Source organism: Centrocercus urophasianus, unplaced genomic scaffold, assembly GCF_019232065.1.
Source record: "Centrocercus urophasianus isolate 14NV4802_14NV808 unplaced genomic scaffold, USGS_Curo_1.0 seq_57, whole genome shotgun sequence".
NCBI lineage: Eukaryota > Metazoa > Chordata > Aves > Galliformes > Phasianidae > Centrocercus > Centrocercus urophasianus.
In genome coordinates, this window is record NW_024885166.1 from 297,708 (window position 1) to 318,568 (window position 20,861).

Genomic DNA, 20,861 nt, shown 5'->3' on the forward strand with positions numbered 1-20,861 from the left:
CAAAGTCATTTCCTCACAGGATAATCTAGTGCTCTGCACAGAGCTGGATGGAGGCATTCAAGGCCAGGCTCGATGTGGCTCTGGGCAGCCTGGTCTGCTGGTTGGCGACCCTGCACATAGCAGGGGGTTGAAACCAGATGAGCATTGTGGTCCTTTTCAACCCAGGCCATTCTATCATTCTATGAATAGGAGTAATTTATTGCTCTCTGCCCATCTCTCACATATGTGCTCACCCATGCATCTTCCTGACAGCCCCATCCAGAACTCCCAGTGACCACGCAATGGTGCAGTGCTGCAATGCCTGCCCAGCACCCAGCTGCTCTGCCGACCTCCTTCTGTTGATACATCCATTGCACTGCTGGGACTAAGCACTGTTTCTATTCCATTCCTGACTATTTGCTCACGTGCCATGACAAGATTCTTACATCAAATCAAAATAATTAATCGCGTGACTTCTTCAAAAACTGCCGGCGAAGCCAACTCCAATTCCTTGCTGTGAAATGAGTAAACATTTGGGCAGACAAATAATATACCCCTCTGCTCACACAGTGCTGGGTCCTTCCTCTGGTCCCACAGCATGGGATTCACAAAGCAGAGCATTTTGGAATGAAGAGGAGCATTCCTTCCACCTGGCACCTAACGGACCTGCACAGATCTTTCCAAGATCTTGTTGCAGCCAAAAATTAAGTGAGACTGAGAGATTCCCAGGATGATAATTTCCAAGAGAGATGTCCTGCACTCAGCCCCCTCTGGGCTCAATCAATTCTCTAGACCATCATCAGGGATAACCGGAGACATTCAACATCCTGGTAACTCCACTTCTTTATCCATCACCATTCAGCATATCAACACTGACAGAAGCTCCTTTTTGCCACTTCGTATAACAACTTAAACCCAACAATCATTTTCCTTCCAGTTATCCATCAGTATTAAAAATAAAACAACTTGCATTCTCTTGGAAAATTCCCATTACTCCCTGAGCAGAGCATCAATGCTATAATATGATCACTACCCATTTTTTTTTACTTGCAATCTCCACCCTCATGGGCACACCATGAAAATCCTACCTCTAACCACGCTGCGTGACCACGAGACGGGGACTGTGCTGCTCACACAGCACAGACCTGCTGGTAACCATACAGGATGTTGAATGCCCATCTGTTCTTGGCACCAATAGATGCCATGCATGATGTGGAGCATTCAAACCACACTGGACTCACAGCACTGTCAGTCTCACCTCTGTGCTGGGGAAGATCACAGAGCAGATCCTCCTGGGAGTGATGCTAAGGCACGAGGAAGGCAAAGAGCTGATACGGGAGAGCCAGCATGGCTTCACCAAGGGCAAATCCTGCTTAACCAACCTAGTGGCTTTCTCCAATGGTGTCACTGCATCGATGGACACGGGAAGAGCCACTGATGTCAACTATCTGGACTTCAATAAGACTTCTGACACGGTATGCCACAGCATCCTTCTGTCCCAATCGGAAGGATGCGGATTTGATGGGTGGGCTGCTCAACGGATGAAGAACTGGCAGCAGGATCAAGTCAGAGAGTGGTGGACAACGGCTCCATGTCTGGATGGAGATCTGTGATGCTGAGTGATGCCCCCAGGGGCCGCAGTGCTGGGCCCAATACTTTTTCATCTCTTCATCAATGACTTTGACAGCGGGGTTGAGTGCACCCTCAGCAGTTTGTTGATGACCCCAAGCTGTGGGGTAAGGTGACACATCAGAGGGACAGAATGCCACCCAGAGGGACCTAGACAGGCTGAGCAGTGGGCCCAGGTGAACCTCATGAGATTCAATAAATCCAAGTGCAAGGTCTTGCACCTGCGTCAAGGCAAACCCCGTTACCAGCGGAAGAACTGAGTGCAGCCCTGCTGAAAAAGACCTTTTTTCAGGGTCTGGATCAGGCCCTGGGCAACCTGATTGAGCTGTGGTGTTTCTGTGCACTGTGGGGAGTTGGGAGAGATGGCCTTCAGAGGTCCCTTCCAACTCTAAGGATTCTAACATTCCAACTTCCGTGATGGGGAGATGCTCCCAGCAGCACAGAGCTGCCCTTCTGCTCCCACCACCAGCGCTGCTGCGTCCAGTGCTCTGTCACAGAGCATCCCTGCAGCATCCCCACTGATCAGCTGAGATTTATCTTTCCCATTTAGAACAGAGGAATAATTAAAGAGGCCTCCAGCCAAAGAAACAGAAGTCATTTTTTCCTGATAATGCACTGCGGTACTTCAAACATAATGCAAGATGAATTGATCTTATAAAATATACTATTAAACTCACAAAAGCTTCCCCTCAATGGTGAGGTTTATTCTGTGCAGCAAGACACTGTGACTGCAGATAGAACACACAGGAGGAACAAATACCTCCTCAAAAATGATACCTGTGTGCTGCTGCTACAATCCTTCCAGGGTCCCAATGAACTCTGAATATGGAAAAGGAGGCCCTGGCACAGAGCTGTGATGCAGCAGCCAAACACATGGGCTCGGTTTGCTCAGGGCAGAATGCACTGCTGCAAGGTGAGATCCCCATGCATCCCAACTCAGCATATTAATAGATACAATTTAGATTTAATGACATCATGCTGGGCTGGACGTGTGCTCTAAGTGAGCAAAGAGGAGTCGAGCACAATTAAGTAATGTTACATTTTGGGTCTTATCTGAATTCCTTCTGTGCCTGGTTGGCATCGATTCTCTTTCCTCTGGGCCAAGCAGAAGGTGTTCACACACAGCTCCTGTGCTGCTTCTTCCTGGGGCCATCCCTGCATCTGTGTTCATCCAAAGGCCTGAATGCACAGCCTCAGTGCCAAGTGCCTCCTGCTGATTGCTGTGAGACACGCTGGAAGAATGCAAGATGAATGACTGCGTGTGTTTGCCTGGGATGAGGTAGGAAGAAAGCAAACACTGTTGCAGCTTTCAGTTTCCGTGAACAATAAAAAGAGTAAAACAGCAAAGCCAATGCATTCATGGCTCTGAGCCGTACAACTGAGCTTTAAAGAACGGCTGGAAGACCTGGGATTACTTTTATAGGTGTTTTTCTTGGATCCAACCTCTGGCTGCTTGCAGCTCTGGTTTCCCACAGTAGAACGGAGCACGCTCCATCTCTGCAGAGAGGTACAGCACAAAAGCAAAGAGCACTTTGTAGAACAGGTGATGTGATGACACAGGGAATTACCACCACCTCTGCTGCGATTTGCTGTGATCAGAAGGAATAGCCCGACCAGCTTTGTATCCACTTCTTTGCTCCTTTCTATTCTCTTCTTTTATTTTCTCTCTTTGCCTTTGAGGTTGGGGTTTCAATTAGAACTGCTGATGACTCAATTACGCTCTGTGAATGCCACACAGCTTGAAAAACTGGTGACAGCAGCATCAGAGTGAAGGAAGCTCTTTGTACCACGAAGCCCACACTCCAGAGAGGTGATGCTATCACCCAAAAAGTGCTCTCTGTGTCACCAGTGTGGGGAGGGAATTCCCTTATCCTCTTGGTTTCCAAAGGCAGCACACAGCCAGTGCACTGCAGCTGCTTCCGTGCAGCTTAGAGGATGGAATTAGGAATTTCCTGGGCTGTGCTGTGGCAGGTAGGTAAATAAAGGTAAATAGAATGCATCCTGGGAAGAATTTCCTTTATAAAAGTGAGGGTGAGGAAAATGGCAGAAAGAGTATAAACCAGAAACAGCAGAGGGAAGAAAACTAGCCTTGGAATTTTGGAGAGAAGCGCAAAAAGAGGCTGGAGGAATTTTAGCTCCAGCAATCCATGGGAGAAGAGTGCAGGAGACAAATGCTAACTCAATGAAGAGCTCTTCCCTAAGGAAATCAAAAACACCTTTCTATACCTTACAAAAACAGCCAGCACTGAGCCCTCTTGGCTGCAGAGCTGCCCTGGGCTTCTCCCACCCCCAGACCCATAAGAGAGAAGAGCTGCACTGTTCCCACATTAAGCCATGAACCCAAGTGATCTCCCAAGTGCTCCACCACAGTGCACGGCCCATGCTGGCATTCCAAGGTGCTCCAGTGGTCTTTCAAGAGAAATGTTCCCAACAAACTGCTTTTAATTGCTTCAGAAGATGTTTTATGCAAGGCTGGATCGATACGCGTTGGGAGAACGGCTGCAGTCTGTGGGCTGGAGGTGACCAAAGGGATGCACTGCATGGCGTGGATTGTGAGTCTGGTGTAAAAACAGCCTGGTGCCATTCTGGAGGCTATGCAAGGACAACTTTAATAGAAAATTTAAAAAAATATTACATTACAAAGCCACGAGGTGTAAGAGCTGCCATGCACTGCATCCCTACAACAGATCATGTGTAAACACATTGCCTGTGCACACATTCAGCAGCATTACAAATCAGAACCAAGAACAGTGTGTGTTAGCAAAGGTGTGGTTGGCTTCACACAAGGAACACTGATAAAAGACAGCATGGCCACGTGCCCTGCTCCATGCTCACCAACCTGCAGGGTTAATTTCCAGCCCAATTAGCACACTGATCTGGTTTACCAGCTGGCTGCAAATTGTGCAATGCTGGTGCGAGGAGGTGGCTTGCAGGCAGCACTGCCTTTGGGCAGCAGCATGCTTTGCAGATAGGCTGCAGTCAACCATGCAGCTCTGAGCTGGGTTCCCTCTCCCATCACTCATATAACAGCTAGAAAATGTAACACTGCAGCGCTTGAACTTGTGGGAAAAAACATCTGACATCAAACGACCAACAGGTTAATCTGAACCTTCTTTTCCATCGTTATTCCCACTCCACTTTATCCTGGAATATGTGTGTTAGTTGAACATTCCAGAGCACAAGTACACAGAAGGAAGAGGTGCTCCCCAGCTCTGCTGGATGGTTGCACCTCCACCTCAACCCCTCCCACAGGCAACCCAACCAACCCAATGTGTGCAGTGAGCAGCCCAGCACTCCTCTGATGGTGTTGGTGAGGGCTCACCCACAAGAAATGAACCCCAATCCAATGTGATGAGGCTTTGCAGCCTGAGTTTCAGTTCTTTTTGTTCCCATCTCTTGTTTCCATGCTGAAATCCCATGCTTTCAGTCTCTCAGATGTGAGTGTGTGACAGATGTTGTACCACCACACTGTATTTTAGCATTGATGACAAACTCATTCCTATATTGCTTTTGGGCCTCTGACTGTCTGGAGTGGGATTAAAGAGGCAATGTAATCCAGTTATGCAATGCAGCCTGGGTGGAGAAGCACTGCTGCTTTGACAGACATTATCCCAGAACAGATTCTGGTCTGCACACAGACCAAGGCTCAACCTTCCCACGTGTCTATGGAGACAGACATCTCAACATCATCACAGGACCATCACAGGATCCCCCAAGTCAGAAAGGACCCATAATGATCACCCATGTGCAATCCCAGAGAAGTTACCCAGCAAGCAAAAAACACACAGCAGCATGCAAGAAAGAATAATTCCAAACAAGAAGCTTTTCAGTACAGCTTCAGCATTTCTAATCCTCCCTCTTGCTGCTGTACTGGTACCAATTTGAAGTCTGACCTCAGCAGTGTTCAGACACCACTAAGCTATTGCTACATCATTTAAGAACCTTTCCAACAGTGCATCTGAAATTAAATGAAGAGAGTTCTGAACAAAAGAAGTCTGGTTGTTGGCCGAGCTCAGGTGCTGCTCCAGGGGAAGCAGTGCATGCACATGTGTGTGCTAATGCAGCCAGGGTGAAGTCCCATTGAGAGAGGTGGGATCCACAGCAATTATTCTGCAGATAGCTTATCCTAATTGGCTTCACTGTGAGGCTCTGAGGATCAGCAGGGAAGTTTGGGCACTTGGCTTTTTCCCTTTGGAAGACAAGAAGTGGAAGATGTGGAATCGACCTCACGTTTGAAATACTGCATATTCGTATTGCAAGGCAGGAAGAAAATACATTTTGCTTTTTTACAACTCCTAGCCAATAATCGTACAGCTATACAGCTTTGTAAAAATGACATCACAGATGGCCAAAATAGCCATTAAACAACAACAGAAACAGTTCTCCCCACCAGAGTTCTCCATTTAGAAGTACTGTGGCATGTGAGAAGACAGTTTTTGTCCCACTAAACGATGATGACTACAGAAAGGAGCACAGGACAAGGGCTGTGACATGAAAGGGCTGCACCTTGAACTACAATCCAACCATCACGCTCTTACCTGCGACCGAGTTGGGCCGTGGCATGAGGTACAGCGGGATGGACTGCACTGACTGGGACAGGACGGTCTCCAGGTTCCTCTCCGGGATCTTGTTCAGGCTGTAGGTTGAGGCTGTCATGTTCTCATCCACACGGTACAGGCACGAGTCCATGCTGGACTTCTGGGACTGCCAGGGCTTCAGGTTGCCTCCCGAGCCCATCTCCTTGCTGCTTTCCCCTCCATACTTTGTGCGCTCCACGTTCTCGGAGTAGCTCGTCAAAGTGGCTTGAAGGAAAGAATCACAAAGAAAATGAGCACGGGAGGATGAGGTGCTTGCACACTCACACTGCTGTGCACGGCGCCACGCAGCCGAAAAACCACACTTGTCATGTATTCCACATAAATCAGAGATGAAATTGCACTTAATGACACTGCTTCTGCAAGAACGTTCGGGCTCACACCGATAGAAGCCGTTTGTAATTACAGAGAGCATTAAAAACGATGTGCAACGCTGCGTTAAGAGCACACAACCCCAGAAACAATTAAGGATGATCCATTAGCAGCGCTGCTCCTACCTCTCAATTTGCATCACAGCCACAACCTCCCCAGACGTTGCTCTCAGGAATGCATCACCTGACAAAATATGGTTTATAAAGACTGTCTGACAACGAGGTGCCACACAGACGGAACCCCCACCTGCCTCACACCAACAACTGCTCCTCTGGGTGAGTTCAGCTCAGAACCTGACCCCAGTGCTTTGATTTGTGCTGGTTTTGGGATGCTTTCTGTGCAATATCCATCTGTTTCCCCTTGCACTGCCCGGTTCCCAAGAGCAGGGCTGCTGATATATTAACACATAACTCACCATTCAACTCAACAATCAACTTCATTCCAACTCTTCCTAAGCCCTGGGTGTGCACATAGATGGACCTGGAGATATTTATCTCCTAAATCCCCTGAAATGCATCACTTTCACTTAGCCCATGGTAAATACAAAGCCAAGGCCAAACTCTCTGCTAATTTCTGTCCCTGGGCACAGTGGTGTGGCTCTGTGGCCAAGTGCTGGTAGTGCACATCCCACCACCATCCCTCTTGGAGCACAGGATGCTGCACTCCCTCATTACCACCCACCCGCACGCTGAGCTTTACACTGAGACATCAACCACTTCCATGCAAAGCCACCAACTCATCATCCACAAATACAACAACGTAAAAGCAATGTCCACTCCACATCCATCCCAACGGAGTTGGTGCAGCTTTCAACCTTCACCTTTCCTATCTTTTTCTCTCTGGGCACTGTGCTTGCCATCCATGCTGTCAGCTCAATGATTGTGTACCCCACGGGTGTCCCAAAATTCAGCTCTCTGTAACATATTCTGAGGCCTGAAACCAACACATGCAGCTGATGAGAACCACATCTGCTTGTTGGCATTGAGACACCCACTTCTGTCAGGTAAACACGCTGACACTTCAATGGGAGAAGCTAAGATGAAACCAAAAAAGGTGCTTACAGGTTTCTTTGGCTGCCAGCACTGATAAATACGTTTTTTAGGGTAAAACTTCCATTGGAACAGAGCTGCAGTGCTGAGCACAATACATCCCACCCACAGAACATTCCTCTCAGAAACCTCAGCCTATTTCTCATTAATCATTTCTCATTAACCTTAGCAGAGAAACGCCAGCAGCTAAGATCTTCAATACACCAAACTGAGGGTAAAAACCAAAATAACTATGGGTCAAAGTAAGCTTTTTCGAGCACAGATGGCAGGCTCTAAGCCCAAACAACTGTCACTTTCTTACCTTTTCTCTCGACCAAAATATGACTCCTAAGAGTTATAACTTAAAGAGCTTCGCTTCCTTATCACTGAGCTGTGCTGTGTTCCACCAGAACTTTGAGAAATGAAACACAGGTTCCAAACTTCTGCTGATGCTCACACAGCTCTGCTGCAGGATCATTACAGTGCACATTTGGGGCCAATCCTCTGAGATTTCATGGCTCTGTGATTCATGACTGTGACACGAGCAGTGATGGGCTGTAAAAAGAATCCCAACAGCCCACAACCCTGAGCTGCACTGAATTGTGCCAAAGGGGCTGAAGCAGCACCCATGAGAACCCCATACTTGAAGTCCTCGCACCCTGGAGGTGCAAATCAAAGCACAAAGCGGCTGTCACACTGATGGAGACAAAAGAGGAAACCTTTCCTCAATGCAAAGGTTATAAAGGAAACCAACAGTTCTTGGTTGTTGCAAAATCTCTTATGGGTCCCACCTTTAAAGAGAAGGATACAAAACCAGATGGCATGCTCTAGATTTGGGAAAGATAAACTGATGACCTCGGACACATCAGAGCAGGAATGTTCACCTGGGGCAATCTGCTGAGAGCAGATCTCTCTGGGCTGAGCCTTTCCCAGGCTATAGCCCTGCACTGGGTTATGGGACGTGCTGCAGCATGGCTGGAAGGGCTGCAGGGCTGTGCACACAGAACAGCACTTTGTGCTCTTCCCATTGCTGAATCCATCCGGAAAGCACAACCTGGGTACCAAAAAAGACAGAATGCTGCAGTTCTGGGCTGCTCCAGTGGAGCTGGAGGGCTGCAGCCATGTGTAGGCTGCAGATGGGGAGCACAGGAGGGATGGAGGCAGGGGGCACAGCAAAGGGGCAGCTCTGGAGTCGTGCTGAAAGCATGGGACCTGGCAGGCTGTGCTTCCCAACAGCACTGCACTAATGCCATGTGCAGACAAACACAGATGCACATAGATAGAGATCTTCAGTGTGTCAGCTGGTGGCCAATCCACACCGTATTTAATACCAGCACAGACAGAATTTGGGGCATCTAAAGCATCAGAGAGCTGTGCAGCCCTTTAAGGAGCACAAAGGCCCTGTGATGGCAGGACTGAGGAATTCATCTCTGTGCAGACCCTGCCACACGGCTCCAGCCCCACTGGCAGCAGCTGGGAGCTGTGAAGCCCAGTGTGAGGATGGCAGGAGGGGAGGCATCCCTACAGGGTGGGTCTCTTCTCTTTTGGTTGGCTTCTTCTCCCAACTACCTCACGATACAACGGGATGATGGCCTCATGTTTCACCAGGGCAGAGTCAGGTTGGACGTTAGCAACCAAAGTAGTGGTGATGCATTGGCATGGGCTGCCAAGGGAGGTGTGGGAGTCCCCATCCCTGCAGGTATTCCAGAATGTGGGGATGTGGCACTTGGGGACATGGTGATGGGCATGGTGGGATGGGGTGAGGTTGGACTTGGGGATCTGAGAGGTCTTTTTCAAGACTGCATATCCAAGCAGGAGCTCATCCATGACAGCATCCTCGATGCCACTGCAGTCAGTGCTGCACTTTGCTAAGAAATATCAGGTATTTACAGGAAATAAGCATTACTTCTCCTGTAGCTGCAAGCCAGTCTGCACCTTGGAGCACGAATGCTGCATTTGTCTCCAGTCACAACACAAAGGGATTTCTGCCATCCCATACAATTCTCCTCGAGGCAAAAATCATGCCTGGAAAACACCACCTTTCTGCTCACAGTGCAGATGGAACAGCAGGAAAAAGCAGTTTTCTATGGTTACCATTTAATGACATGCAGCAGCTACAATATTAATTGTAGATAGAAATTAAGGATAAACCTCAAGGAGGAAATACAGATTTTGTTGCATTAAAAACTTAACTGCAGCAGAGCAGTGAGCTTCAAACACTGCACAGAAGAAACTCTTGTGCAAACACTGCAGGTTCATCTCGTTTCACTCCCCATGCCTGCACAGAGAGCTGCACAACCACTTCCAGCCCTTGGATCTGCATCAGATTTATTTCATGTGGCAGGAATCTGCAGTTTAAGACCCCAACTGAAATCCGTGGATTAAGAACTTTATGTCACAGAACCACAGAACTGCAGGGGTTGGAAGAGACTTCCAGAGATCACTGTGTCCAATCTCCATAAAGCAGTTCCCTAAAATAGGACATGCAGGTCAATGTCAGATGGGTCTGGAACATCCACAGAAGGAGACTCCACCACCTCCCTGGGCAATATACTACAAGCACAGATACAACTTGCCATGTCATGCTGGAGATGTCCAAGCTGAAAGGAAGGAGTGGACACAGACTGGACCCTTCAGCCCTGCTTAAAGCTGGAGGTCAAACCCCAGTCTGCTCCTCATCTGCTTCACTTCTCTTACAACAGTGGTCTCACACAGAGGGGAAAAACAAGCACTGCTTTAAGTCACATTGCCAATCCTATTAAAAACAACGGAGATTAAGCAGGTAAACTCACTTCTGTTTCAAGCCTGAAGCTACCATCAATCACAGGGAGCACACGAAGCTCTCGGAACGTAATGAAAAATACCTTGGCCATAGCATCATGCTGACCCCGTATTCTTTCGGTTCTAAATCTGAATTCCCTGGCAAGCAGGATGAGAAACAGCAGGAATGCCTGCAAGGCAGACGGGGCTCAATAGCTCTGTGCTGTGCAGGGCAGAAATGCAGCAGAGCAGCAGCACTGCACACAGCCCCATGCAAACAGCACAGAGCAGCACAGCTCCAGCTCCTCTACTGCAGGTTCTTGTTTGGGGAAACACGGTGATGAGTGTTTTTAAGCACAGCAAACATCGAAGAGATCTGTTATAAGGGCTCCAAATCCAATCTACAGGCAACAGTTCTGATCTTCCAAAGCACAATACATGTTAAACAAGGGAACGTGTCCCAAAATACAATTATTTGAACACATCCTTGTTATAGAACCACACAAGTTGGACTGGGTGATCTAGAGCTCTATTCCAACCTTGGTGATGGTTCTGTGATTCTAAGGACAGCTGGAGGAGAACCTCTGTGACAGGAATGCACAATGACAGACAAGGTGCTCTTTCAGGATCCTAATGGCCTCGAAACTGGCTTTAAAATTATAAGATTTAAAAAAAGAGAGCAAAAAGGAGGCATGTAGAGGGGAGTTATTACACACCAAGTCAGTTGGCTGAGACAAGGAGGTTGGAGTGTGATGACCCTTGAGGTCCCTTCCAACCCAACCCATTCCATGATTCTGCCATTCTATGATTCTATACTTGGTTTTAACCCACAGGGCACATTCAGGCTGTTGTTGAGCTTTTCTTCATAACCACAAAGGTTAAACTCCTGCTGCTCTTATAATAAGAATGGAGAGCCCCACCAGATCTCAGGCCATCAGCAGCCAATGCTTCCAAGCCCTCTGTCCCAAATCCAAATCCGAAATAACCCCGTGGGAGCTGGCAGCACTGAACTTCCCTCTAGCTGTCTTCTCATCAGTGCTTTCAGTTTCTTTCTTCCAGTAATTCCACAGATCCTTTCAACCTTTCCGTGTTTTCCCTCTACCAGCCTGGACTGTAAACCAAACAGATTTCAGTTTCAACACAACACATCTTCTGTGCCACTTACTTCTGCTTTACTCACTCCAGCACCCTCTTTCTCCCATTTTTCCCCCATATCATAGCACACACCTCTGCCAGCCCATTATCTAAGCAGGGTCCACTTCAGTAGACGTAACCAGGGACCCACAGACCCACAGCAACCCACAGACGTAACCAGGGAAGGCAGCAATGCCATTCCATGACATGGTTGCTGTTTGGGTTTCTCACCCTCACAATGAGCACGAACCACGAGTGCCAACACAGCCTTCCTTTTGCTCAGCTTGTCCAATTTAAGGAAGCAGAGCCACAATGGGGTCAGGATCCAGGAATGGTTCCTACACTCGATGCCACTGAGATGCAATGCTCCCACCGACGATGCCCAACACATGAGATGCCTGATAAATCACCTCTCCTTCCTCCTCCTGCCCTGTAATCCACCAGTTATGCATTACTGAGCAGAGCTCATCAATATCCAACATTTTTAGGGAGTTCCTCCTCTGGGGAATCAGCACGGATGGGCAGCCTGAAAAATCTGTAGTTCTTAGAAACCTTATTCATTATTAACCAACTGCTTCATGATACTGATGAGAATGTCAGAACTCGAACTCAACAGCTGTAGGGTCACAACAATATCCAACCAGAGTAAAATCCATCTTGGAGGGACCTCTGAGCTGCTCTTTGCTCCCTTCTCCAAACAATCTGTAAAGAAACCCATCTTGATTTCCTGCCAGCAGCATCTCTGCTGCTTAGCATGCAGCCCGGAGCAATTTATTCACAAACGCATTTTTCACCCTCAGACACACATGTAGGAAGCAGCAACTTGGTGACAGCTCAGAAGTCAGCCTTCACTGTCAAGCACACAAAACCTAAGAGAAACCAATTAGTGTGCATGGGATGAGACCCACCTACACCATGGCAGCAGCGGTGCAGGAGGACCTACCCAGCTTACTGCCTTTGCTTTCAGCTGCTTCAGCATCATAAACATCTCCTTGCTCCAAATGGTCCACTCAGTAAACACTGCAGAGCAGCACAGGACTTCATTTTCCACACAGAGGGTGGTGAGGCACTGGCACAGGTTGCCCAAGGAGGCTGTGGATGCCCCATCCCTGCAGGCATTCAAGGCCAGGCTGGATGTGGCTCTGGGCAGCCTGGGCTGCTGGTTGGTGACCCTGCACACAGCAGGGGGTTGGAACCAGATGAGCATTGTGGTCCTTTTCAACCCAGGCCATTATATCATTCTACGATTCTTTATGTGCTGGCAGAGCACAGCCTTGCATGGCAATGTCAGAGATGTTCTGCATTCAGCCATGCATCAGAAGTGCATTTCTGCTGGGATGCACAGCACCCAACAGCACTGAGGTCCAGTGGAGGAGCGCGGGGTTCTGTGAACACTTTCCCTTCCAGTAGCAGATTCTGAACACCAGCAGTTGGCTGCCTCTGTGCTGGGAGAGCCAACAACTCCGGGAAGCTCTTCAGAGGTTACAGCCAGGTCAGCACTCCCAGCAGCCGCTCTGCTGCACTGAAAGGATTTAGCAGCTTCCAGCAGAAGGCTGACTGGCTCCGGGCTCCTGTCAGCTCCCTCCGCCTCCCTCCTCCCCCCTTTCCTTGTTCTGCAAGCAAACACATACATTTATGATAGCTTTCAGTGGCAGCTATAAAAGATGCAGCAGATAACCCCCCAAACATCAGCCCTTCCTTCAGCTGCAGTGCCACCACTGCACTGCTCTTGCCCTGCACTCCTAACCCAAGGCTGAGCTTCCAAGAGGACGAAAACCCAACAGTTCTGCAACAGCTTTCTCCCATAACGCCATTTTGGGAGGTTCTGTGGAGCCTTTGTGGAGGTGCACGGGGGCAGCAGTGGACATCGGGTATCTGGGAGGAGCAGGAGGGTGACCATGACTGGGAATCACACAACACCTCCAGAAATTCACTCTTTTTCTACACCAACGCCTGCAGGCAGCACTTTGAGATGGAAATCTCCAATGGATTTACACTTTCAAGTGCCACCAGGGCCGCTCAGGGCAAAGGCCATCAGCGTGGTTCTCTTCACACAGAGCAAACACAAGCAAGGGAAACGCACCAAGGGGCTCTGCATCCAATAAAGGAGGAATGCAGCAGAGGGAAACCTGATCCCCGACCCTCCAGAAACAAAAGAGCCGGTGCTGCTCTAAACAGGAGAGCCCAGCTGTCTGTGTGCTGCACGGATGGACCATTCCCCTGGAAATAATTCTGGAGAACCACTGCCATACAGAGAGTCCCTTACAGAACCAGAGCACAGCAGCTCACATCCAACCGGTGCGACGATGGCACAAATGCACAACCATCCCTCTGCTTGTGCTGCACCGTGCCTTGCAGAGGATGGCAGAAGTAGAAAGATTTGGCTGCAAAAATCCCCACTTCTTTTGCTGCTGGAGAAGACTGCACTCCTGTTACTGTACTCCTGTGTTACGGCTGCATAGCTTCTATTGAAGGGCAGAGTGAGGCGGCGTTGGAAACGTTATGGTCAAAGGGAAGAGGGGCAAGGAGGGGAGGCAGAGGCTGTCATGTGCCTCCAAGTGCTAACAGAAGAAGTGGGAAGCACTGCTTTCTGAAAGCCTTCCCCTGCACCATATGAACGTGCTTTTACGTGACTTTTCCATCTGGGATACATTACCATAACCTTGGGATAAGCCACTTTCTTTCACTTTCCATTTTTTCCATGGGGAAAAAGAAGTCTAAGCTCCTGACAGAAATATTTCCAAGAGAATCTTCTGTGTTCTGAATGGAACAAGATTGTGTTCTGACTTTAAGAAATGACTACGGAATGGGATGGGGGGCACGACAGAACCAGCAGCTCCAGCATCTCATCCCACCAGCGGTGTGCTGACACTCCCAGCCTCACAGATGCGCTGCTGGGACCACCTGCACTTCCCATGCCCCTCACCTTGGCAGATGGCACAGCCAGACCCCACAGCAGCCACCCCCCACACTCTGGAGCACCAGAAGCCACCAGCCTGTTCTGCTATGCAGCTCCCTATAGCTCTTGGTTTTGTGTTTTAACACCACGCAGACAGAAGTGCTGTTCTATGGCACAGAGCACATGAACTGAGCCCAGGTTTCCCCATCAGCCGAGCAAACTATTAATCACCAGCACAACCAATCTCTCCAAACGAACCACCTTCCTTCTCTGCTTTTTCCCCCACCACCACTATGTGACCTGCTGGCAAAGTGAAATCATCTCAGCTGGAGAAATACCCGACACAAGCAGAGGGAAGGACAACCACGCTTGGACCATCACTTCTCTCCCACTGCACCTTCACATCTGCTGAGCACACATGAATCTGTGTGGGTTATTTTCTCAAGATTCTCCACACCAGCAACGGGGAAGAACTGGAGAGCAGGAAGAATCCGAAGGCATTCCCATCTGTCCTCTACAATTAGGAGTTCAACAGTGCTACGTTAGAAGCTGCAAATAAGAACACTTTTCCCTGTCTCCTTCTTCTCATTGAATAATTCTACAGAAAATCTGACAGTATTGGAGCTACAAAGGTGGGATCTCCATCCATTCTTTTTAACACTGGGAAAGAGTGGGTAGGGACTGGAGAGCAGAGAGGAAGGAAAATGCTGAAGAAAGCAGAAGGTTCTGACATCACCTGGGGGAGCAGGGGAGGATGGCAGCCCCACCTGGCACTGCCCACCCCAGCTGACTTATGGGACCTGGAAACTCACCCCTCTCCAAACAAGGGTTCAGGTGAGGGGCAGCCAATACAAGAAAGACACAGAGCTGTTGGAGAGGGTGCAGAGGAGCCACAGAGATGATCAGGGGACTGGAGCACCTCCTTACAAAGACAGGCTGAGGGAGCTGGGCTCGTTCAGCCTGGAGAAAAGAAGGCTGTGGGGTGACCTCATTGCAGCCTTCAGTACCTAAAGGGAGCCTGCAAACAGGAGGGGAATCAACTCTGTGAAAAGGGAGATAACAGCAGGACAAGGGGAAATGGTTGGGTATCAGGGGAAAGTTCTTTACTATGGGAGTGGTGAGGTGCTGGAACAGCTGCCCAGAGAGGCTGTGGAAGCCTATCACCCTGGAGGTGTTCAAGGCCAGGTTGGATGGGGCCCTGGGCAGCCTAAAACCAGGTCTAATATTATATGTGGAGGGTGGAGCTTCATGATCGTTGAGGTCCCTTCCAAGCCAAGCCATTCTATGACTCTATGAGCATCTGCACAGAGAGCAGGAGGGAAACGATGGCAAACAAAGGGAAATATTGGTATGAGAAATAACCTCATAAGAACTACAGGAAAGTGCTGGGAAGAAAGATGGCAGGAAGCAAGTATGTGAAGTGGAGAATGAGGGAGGAAGACAGGAGAAAAGACAGAGAACAAACAGCCGCACTCTTTGTCTTCTACAACTTAAACACCTCCCAAAACTTTGCACCGAATGATTTCCACTTCACCAACCTCAACCCATCGCACCTCCCACCATCTCCACATCAGTTTACCAGTGATGGAGGCTGACCACGGTGCACACCTCCCACTTGTTAATTACCAAAGGTGTGCACAAGCCGCTCAAAACAAAGCTTGGAGGAGGAGAGCAGGAGGGCACGCAGCCCTGCTCACCTATGATGCCGCTGTCCCTGCTCTCCAGCGTGGACGTGGGGCTGGTGACGGCCCCGTAGCTGCAGTCCTTGGCAGGGACGTTGGTGCTGACGGGTGGCAGGGTGGAGCAGGGGCTGCTGGCGGGCGGTGAGGCCGTGCTGCTGGTCAGTGTGGAGCAGGGGCTGATGCGCTGCGTCACTGCCGAGCTCTGCAAAGAGGGAAGGTGCAGTCAGCAAAGGGCGGCTCTGTGCGCCGCTACGGAAGGGTGCGAGCGCTTTGCTAAGTGGTGCTGAGCTCACCTTGACTAACAGAGAGACAAAGCAAACTCAGGAAATCCTGCCGAGACCTCTGTGCCATTTACATCTGCTCAGAAATCCCAGAGGGACTGCAATTTTTCCTTTTTCTTTGTGAATGTTTCCTATGTTGGGGAAAACCAACAGCGGTCTCACAGCTCTGCTCAGAGGGACTCCAAATTCCCAATCTGGGTAGAGTTGGCCCTGGACATTCTGCCTTCCCCATTATAGAGGGTTCCTAAGATATCCCAGCACTCCAAGGAGAAATACAGCAGCATAAAAGGCCCACTGTTCTAAAAGTTATCTGCAAAAAACTGCACGCAAAAAACTCCTGAGTTTATAGATCTGATGCTGTGCACGCAGATGAGTTTATTAAGAAAACAGAATTGCTGCTGGGTGCCACTGGTGACAAGCTGTGCTGTAAGTGTGGCTGCAGGGCACACTGACACTGGGTGAGCCCACCCTGCCTGCCTGTTTTTGCTGTTGCAGAGTGGTCCTGCCCCCAAGGAAGGAGCAGCTGAAGTTAACTGCCAATTTGGAATTTCCTTAATTGAGATTCCTTGTATTCTGGCTGAATACTTTCCTAATAATCCCAGAGATCCACATTCACGCCATTTGAACCCAGACTGCCCACAGACAGCATCGCGCTCGCGAGTCACAAAATATGTTTGAAGTCAGATTGGTTTTTTCCTTCTCACTGCTCTACTTTAAGTTCACAAATTACCCAGGAAGGACTTCAGTAAGCAGAACAGGGATCCCAAGGCAGGCTGCCAACCTCTGTGCTCCCCCAGCCAAAGGGGTCCTTGTAGGATGGGAGTGGGCATGCTGTGGGGCAGCCCCCCGAGCAGCCCAGCCCCAGCGAGCTGTCAGAGCACTCAGAACTGCTGCAGCTCCGTGCTGTGCATGGCAAGGCTGTGCCAAGCCTTCATCTCAACTGCTATACCGAAATCTCAGCTTATCTCGGGGTCAGCAGAACAATCTGCCAACCCTAAAACACTGAAATTAAAGCTCAGTCCTCCGCCGGCCGATAGCATCGCTGTCTGATGGAACACCAGAAGTGATGTCCTTACCAATGCTTTTATTTGTGGCCCCATTGATGCAGCTCTGCAGACTGAGCTCCGTGCAGAAGGAAGCAGCTCAGTAACGCAGCCACGGCTCGGCAGTGACTGATGTTTTATTTCTGTATCTGTATAAAAGAACTTTCCCCTGCGCTCGCTTTAAGCATTCCTTCCCACTGACAGAACATTCTGTATTAATACGATTGCTGCTGTTTCATCTGTCACATCCTCACTAAGCTCCACAGAATTAAACTCCTCTGTCACAGTCCCACATCCCCTTTGTGCCGCTCCGTTCAAAAACAGCTCCCCAAAAAGTCAAAGAGAAAGGATTAATTCTTTGACGTTCGTGATCTCTCATTAAGGAAAGCGTGATTAAGGAAGAGACCTTCCATCAAGCACGCCGTTCCACAGCAACCTGCATTAGGGACTGCATCCTTCAGTGTACTCAGAACCAGGCACTGGATGTGCTGATGGGGCAGCAACAGTAAGAGCACCTCTGCCCCTCATCTGCTCAGCGCTGGAAGAATTAATCTTTGCATATCTCATGAATTTCTTATCACACCATTTTCAGTGCTGCTTTCAGCAGCAGAGCTGAGGGAAGAATCACTTTGGGAAGGAGAGCCCAAGAGGTTCTCAACCCATGGAGCCCCAAACAGCCGAGCCCTGAGCCCCACACCCAGCAAGCAAGAAAGGAATTAATGTGCTCATGGAGGAACCATTCTCTCTTCTCCAGCTATGAATGGCAATCAAGAACCATGTGAAACATTTTTAATGCAAAAATTAGCACGCAGACCGAGATATCCATCTATTTACAGGACAACTCTCTGCTGCTTCTCTTTAGATATTTCTACTTGAGAGAGAAGATGGGATTTTAATTTTTGTCCAGAGGCAGCAATGAAAGAAACCATTTGGAGCAGAGTGCTTGGCTGTGGAGCACCCTGCTCCACCAGGTGCCACTAAAGCCCATTCCCTGGCACAATGGTGAACACCTTCCAAATCCACCGCATCTCATCTCACATCAACAGAAAGCTGAATTAAATCATTAAAAACCTCATGAATGCGTTAAAGGCCAAGCTTTTACAAAAACACATCTCTTGGCATCCATCTTCAGGCTGAGGAGGAGATGGAAGACCCAAACCCATTGGTTGTGCCTATGGAATGGGGCTGAGGGAGCCCAGCTGCCCAGCGGAGCACTTGGAGCAATGCTGGGTGCTGTGCCATCCCCTTCCAGGGGCACTTTGGGACAGAGCTCCGTGGATGCCAACAGGGCCACATGAAATCCCAGTGCCATTTCTGGCTGCTGTTTCTTATCGACTCTCCTAGGGAAGTCAGCAATGTGAGCCTGGTCTCTGGAATTGTGCTGTGCTGGTATCTAAAGCAGAGACAGAATCCTGCAGAGTCATGCGATGACTGTTAAAAGAACAGAAGAGTTACAGCTGAGCTTGGGAGTCTCATGTTGCTCTGTTACCTGCTGGCTCATCCTTCTCTTAGCTTAAAACAATATTCAAAACCAACAGCAGGATGCCTCCCAGCGTTGTCCTCATTTCATCAGCACTGATGGCACTGGGCACAGCCCCAGGGCTGAACAGTAGGACGAAGAAACTCAAGCAGGTTCTGCCAACCCTACACTGCAGCCAAGATCCCAACCTTGTGCTCCTTCCCTTTTCAGCAGCCAGAGAGGATGCAGCACGTTCAATCACAACAGAGATTGTACCATTTGCTTTCTATACCTGTTTTCAAGTATGAAACCATCTTGTTAGGCCAACAAAAGCAAAATCTTTGACCGTATGTAAAATAACACCACTACCAGCTATCTATACTTCCTGGAGAGACAGCCAGCCTTCGTGCAACAGTGCTAAAATGCTTCTGAAATACTGCATGTGAGAAGGACAGATTATTATTTTGATCGTTACATGCTGATTAGAAATGCTGCCCACTCCCACGTTTGCAGACACAGAAAAACAACAGGAGTTGCTTCACATGGTGGGAGCTGATCCCTGGAATGCAGAGCAATGATTCACTGCTGAACGAGGAGATCCAGCCTTCTACCTCACAGCAATCGTTTCATCATCAGGAGACACTCAGCTGTCATGTAATGAGGAAATAACCACCATCTCTCATCCTGCATTCAAATGGGAACCAACAGAACCACCAAGCACTTTCCAGTGTTGGAATGGAGCTTAAATAGGGGCAGAGAGAGAGTGATGGAACAAAGGGTGAACAGCTTTAAACTAAAAGAAGGGAGATCCAGGTCAGATGTGAGAGGGAAATCTGTTATCCAGAGGCAGCGAGGCACTGGAACTGCCCAGAGCTGTGGGTGCCCCATTGCTGGAGGTGCCCACTGCCATGGATGGGCTCTGGGTTTGCTGAGCTGCAGGGCAGCCAACCCACAGCAGGGAGAGCGGCTGGGGGCTGTAAGGTCCTTCCCAACCAAGCATGCAGTGATTCTGCTGTTAAAAGGAGAGCAGAGGACACGACATACCTGGTTCTCATCCTGCACCTCCATGCTGTACTGGGGCCCTGGCTGTACCTCTGTGACTTTCTCCCCCAGGAGGAAGCCCAGGCGAGTCATGAGTGTATTTGCTGCCTCATCTACGGATGGAGGGGGTCCCAGCTCCTGCTCAGCGTCACCTGAGAAGAGAGAGAAACAAACAGGTTGAGATAAATTGCTGACCTTGGCTACTGCTCAGTGCATTTACCAACAGAACGCAGCTAACTTTCCATGCTGTGACTTCTGTATCCAGGATTTCAGGTTGCACACGTCATTCAAATCCGTGTTAATGTTATTTGATGGTCATTAATTGATGGTTATTCATTCCCCCAGCTGTGAAGGCATGTTTACTCTTACTCCGGCTGTTATTTCTGCTCTCATTGCTTGTTTTATTCTCTGCACCTCAGGTGGAGCAACACATTCACCTCCTTTTCCCTGCCCCACCAACAGGAAACCCAACTGGGAAGCAAGACTTCCTGGATGTGGTGAATTCAAACCCGCATGTGCCAACTTCTGCTGCTCCTAAAGCGCTACATGAGATGCTCAGCAGCAAACCTGCACTTCTCAGGGGTTAAAAGGATAGGGCAGAAAAATCATGAGCATCGTTTGCTGTCATCTGCTGCTTCTGACATGCTCAGGATTATATGGGAAGTGCTGCTCTGGAGAGGTTTCCTTGCGCATCGTTTGGGCTGTGATACAGAGGTGAGAGCACCTCCCAGCCCCCACCAAGCTTAAAAATGACATCAAAAGGCAAAATTCCAGATGATTGTTTCCTCGAGTTTTCCTGCCAAAAATTTAGGCTGTTTAATGACTTGTGGCATCCCAATGGTGAGGCCGCATTCTGCCCCACTGACCACAGCTGCTGCAGTGCAGTCAAAGAAGCCTGAAGGTCAACCTCTTCCCACATCACACCGATGCAACGCTGCGCTTGGCGCAGCTGTAGGATG

At 49.2% G+C, this 20,861-nt stretch overlaps 1 protein-coding gene across 1 annotated transcript in view; it reads right to left on the reverse strand.

Moving 5' to 3' along the window:
- TANC2 (tetratricopeptide repeat, ankyrin repeat and coiled-coil containing 2) overlaps positions 1-20,861 on the reverse strand; it is a 158,242-nt gene that overhangs the window by 61,814 nt on the left and 75,567 nt on the right. The window contains exons 7-9 of the mRNA XM_042836059.1: positions 19,906-20,054; positions 16,094-16,280; positions 6,147-6,410 (exon numbers count right to left, since the gene is read on the reverse strand). Coding sequence (XP_042691993.1) covers positions 6,147-6,410; positions 16,094-16,280; positions 19,906-20,054 — 600 coding nt within the window. The remainder of the gene's footprint in view (positions 1-6,146; positions 6,411-16,093; positions 16,281-19,905; positions 20,055-20,861) is intronic.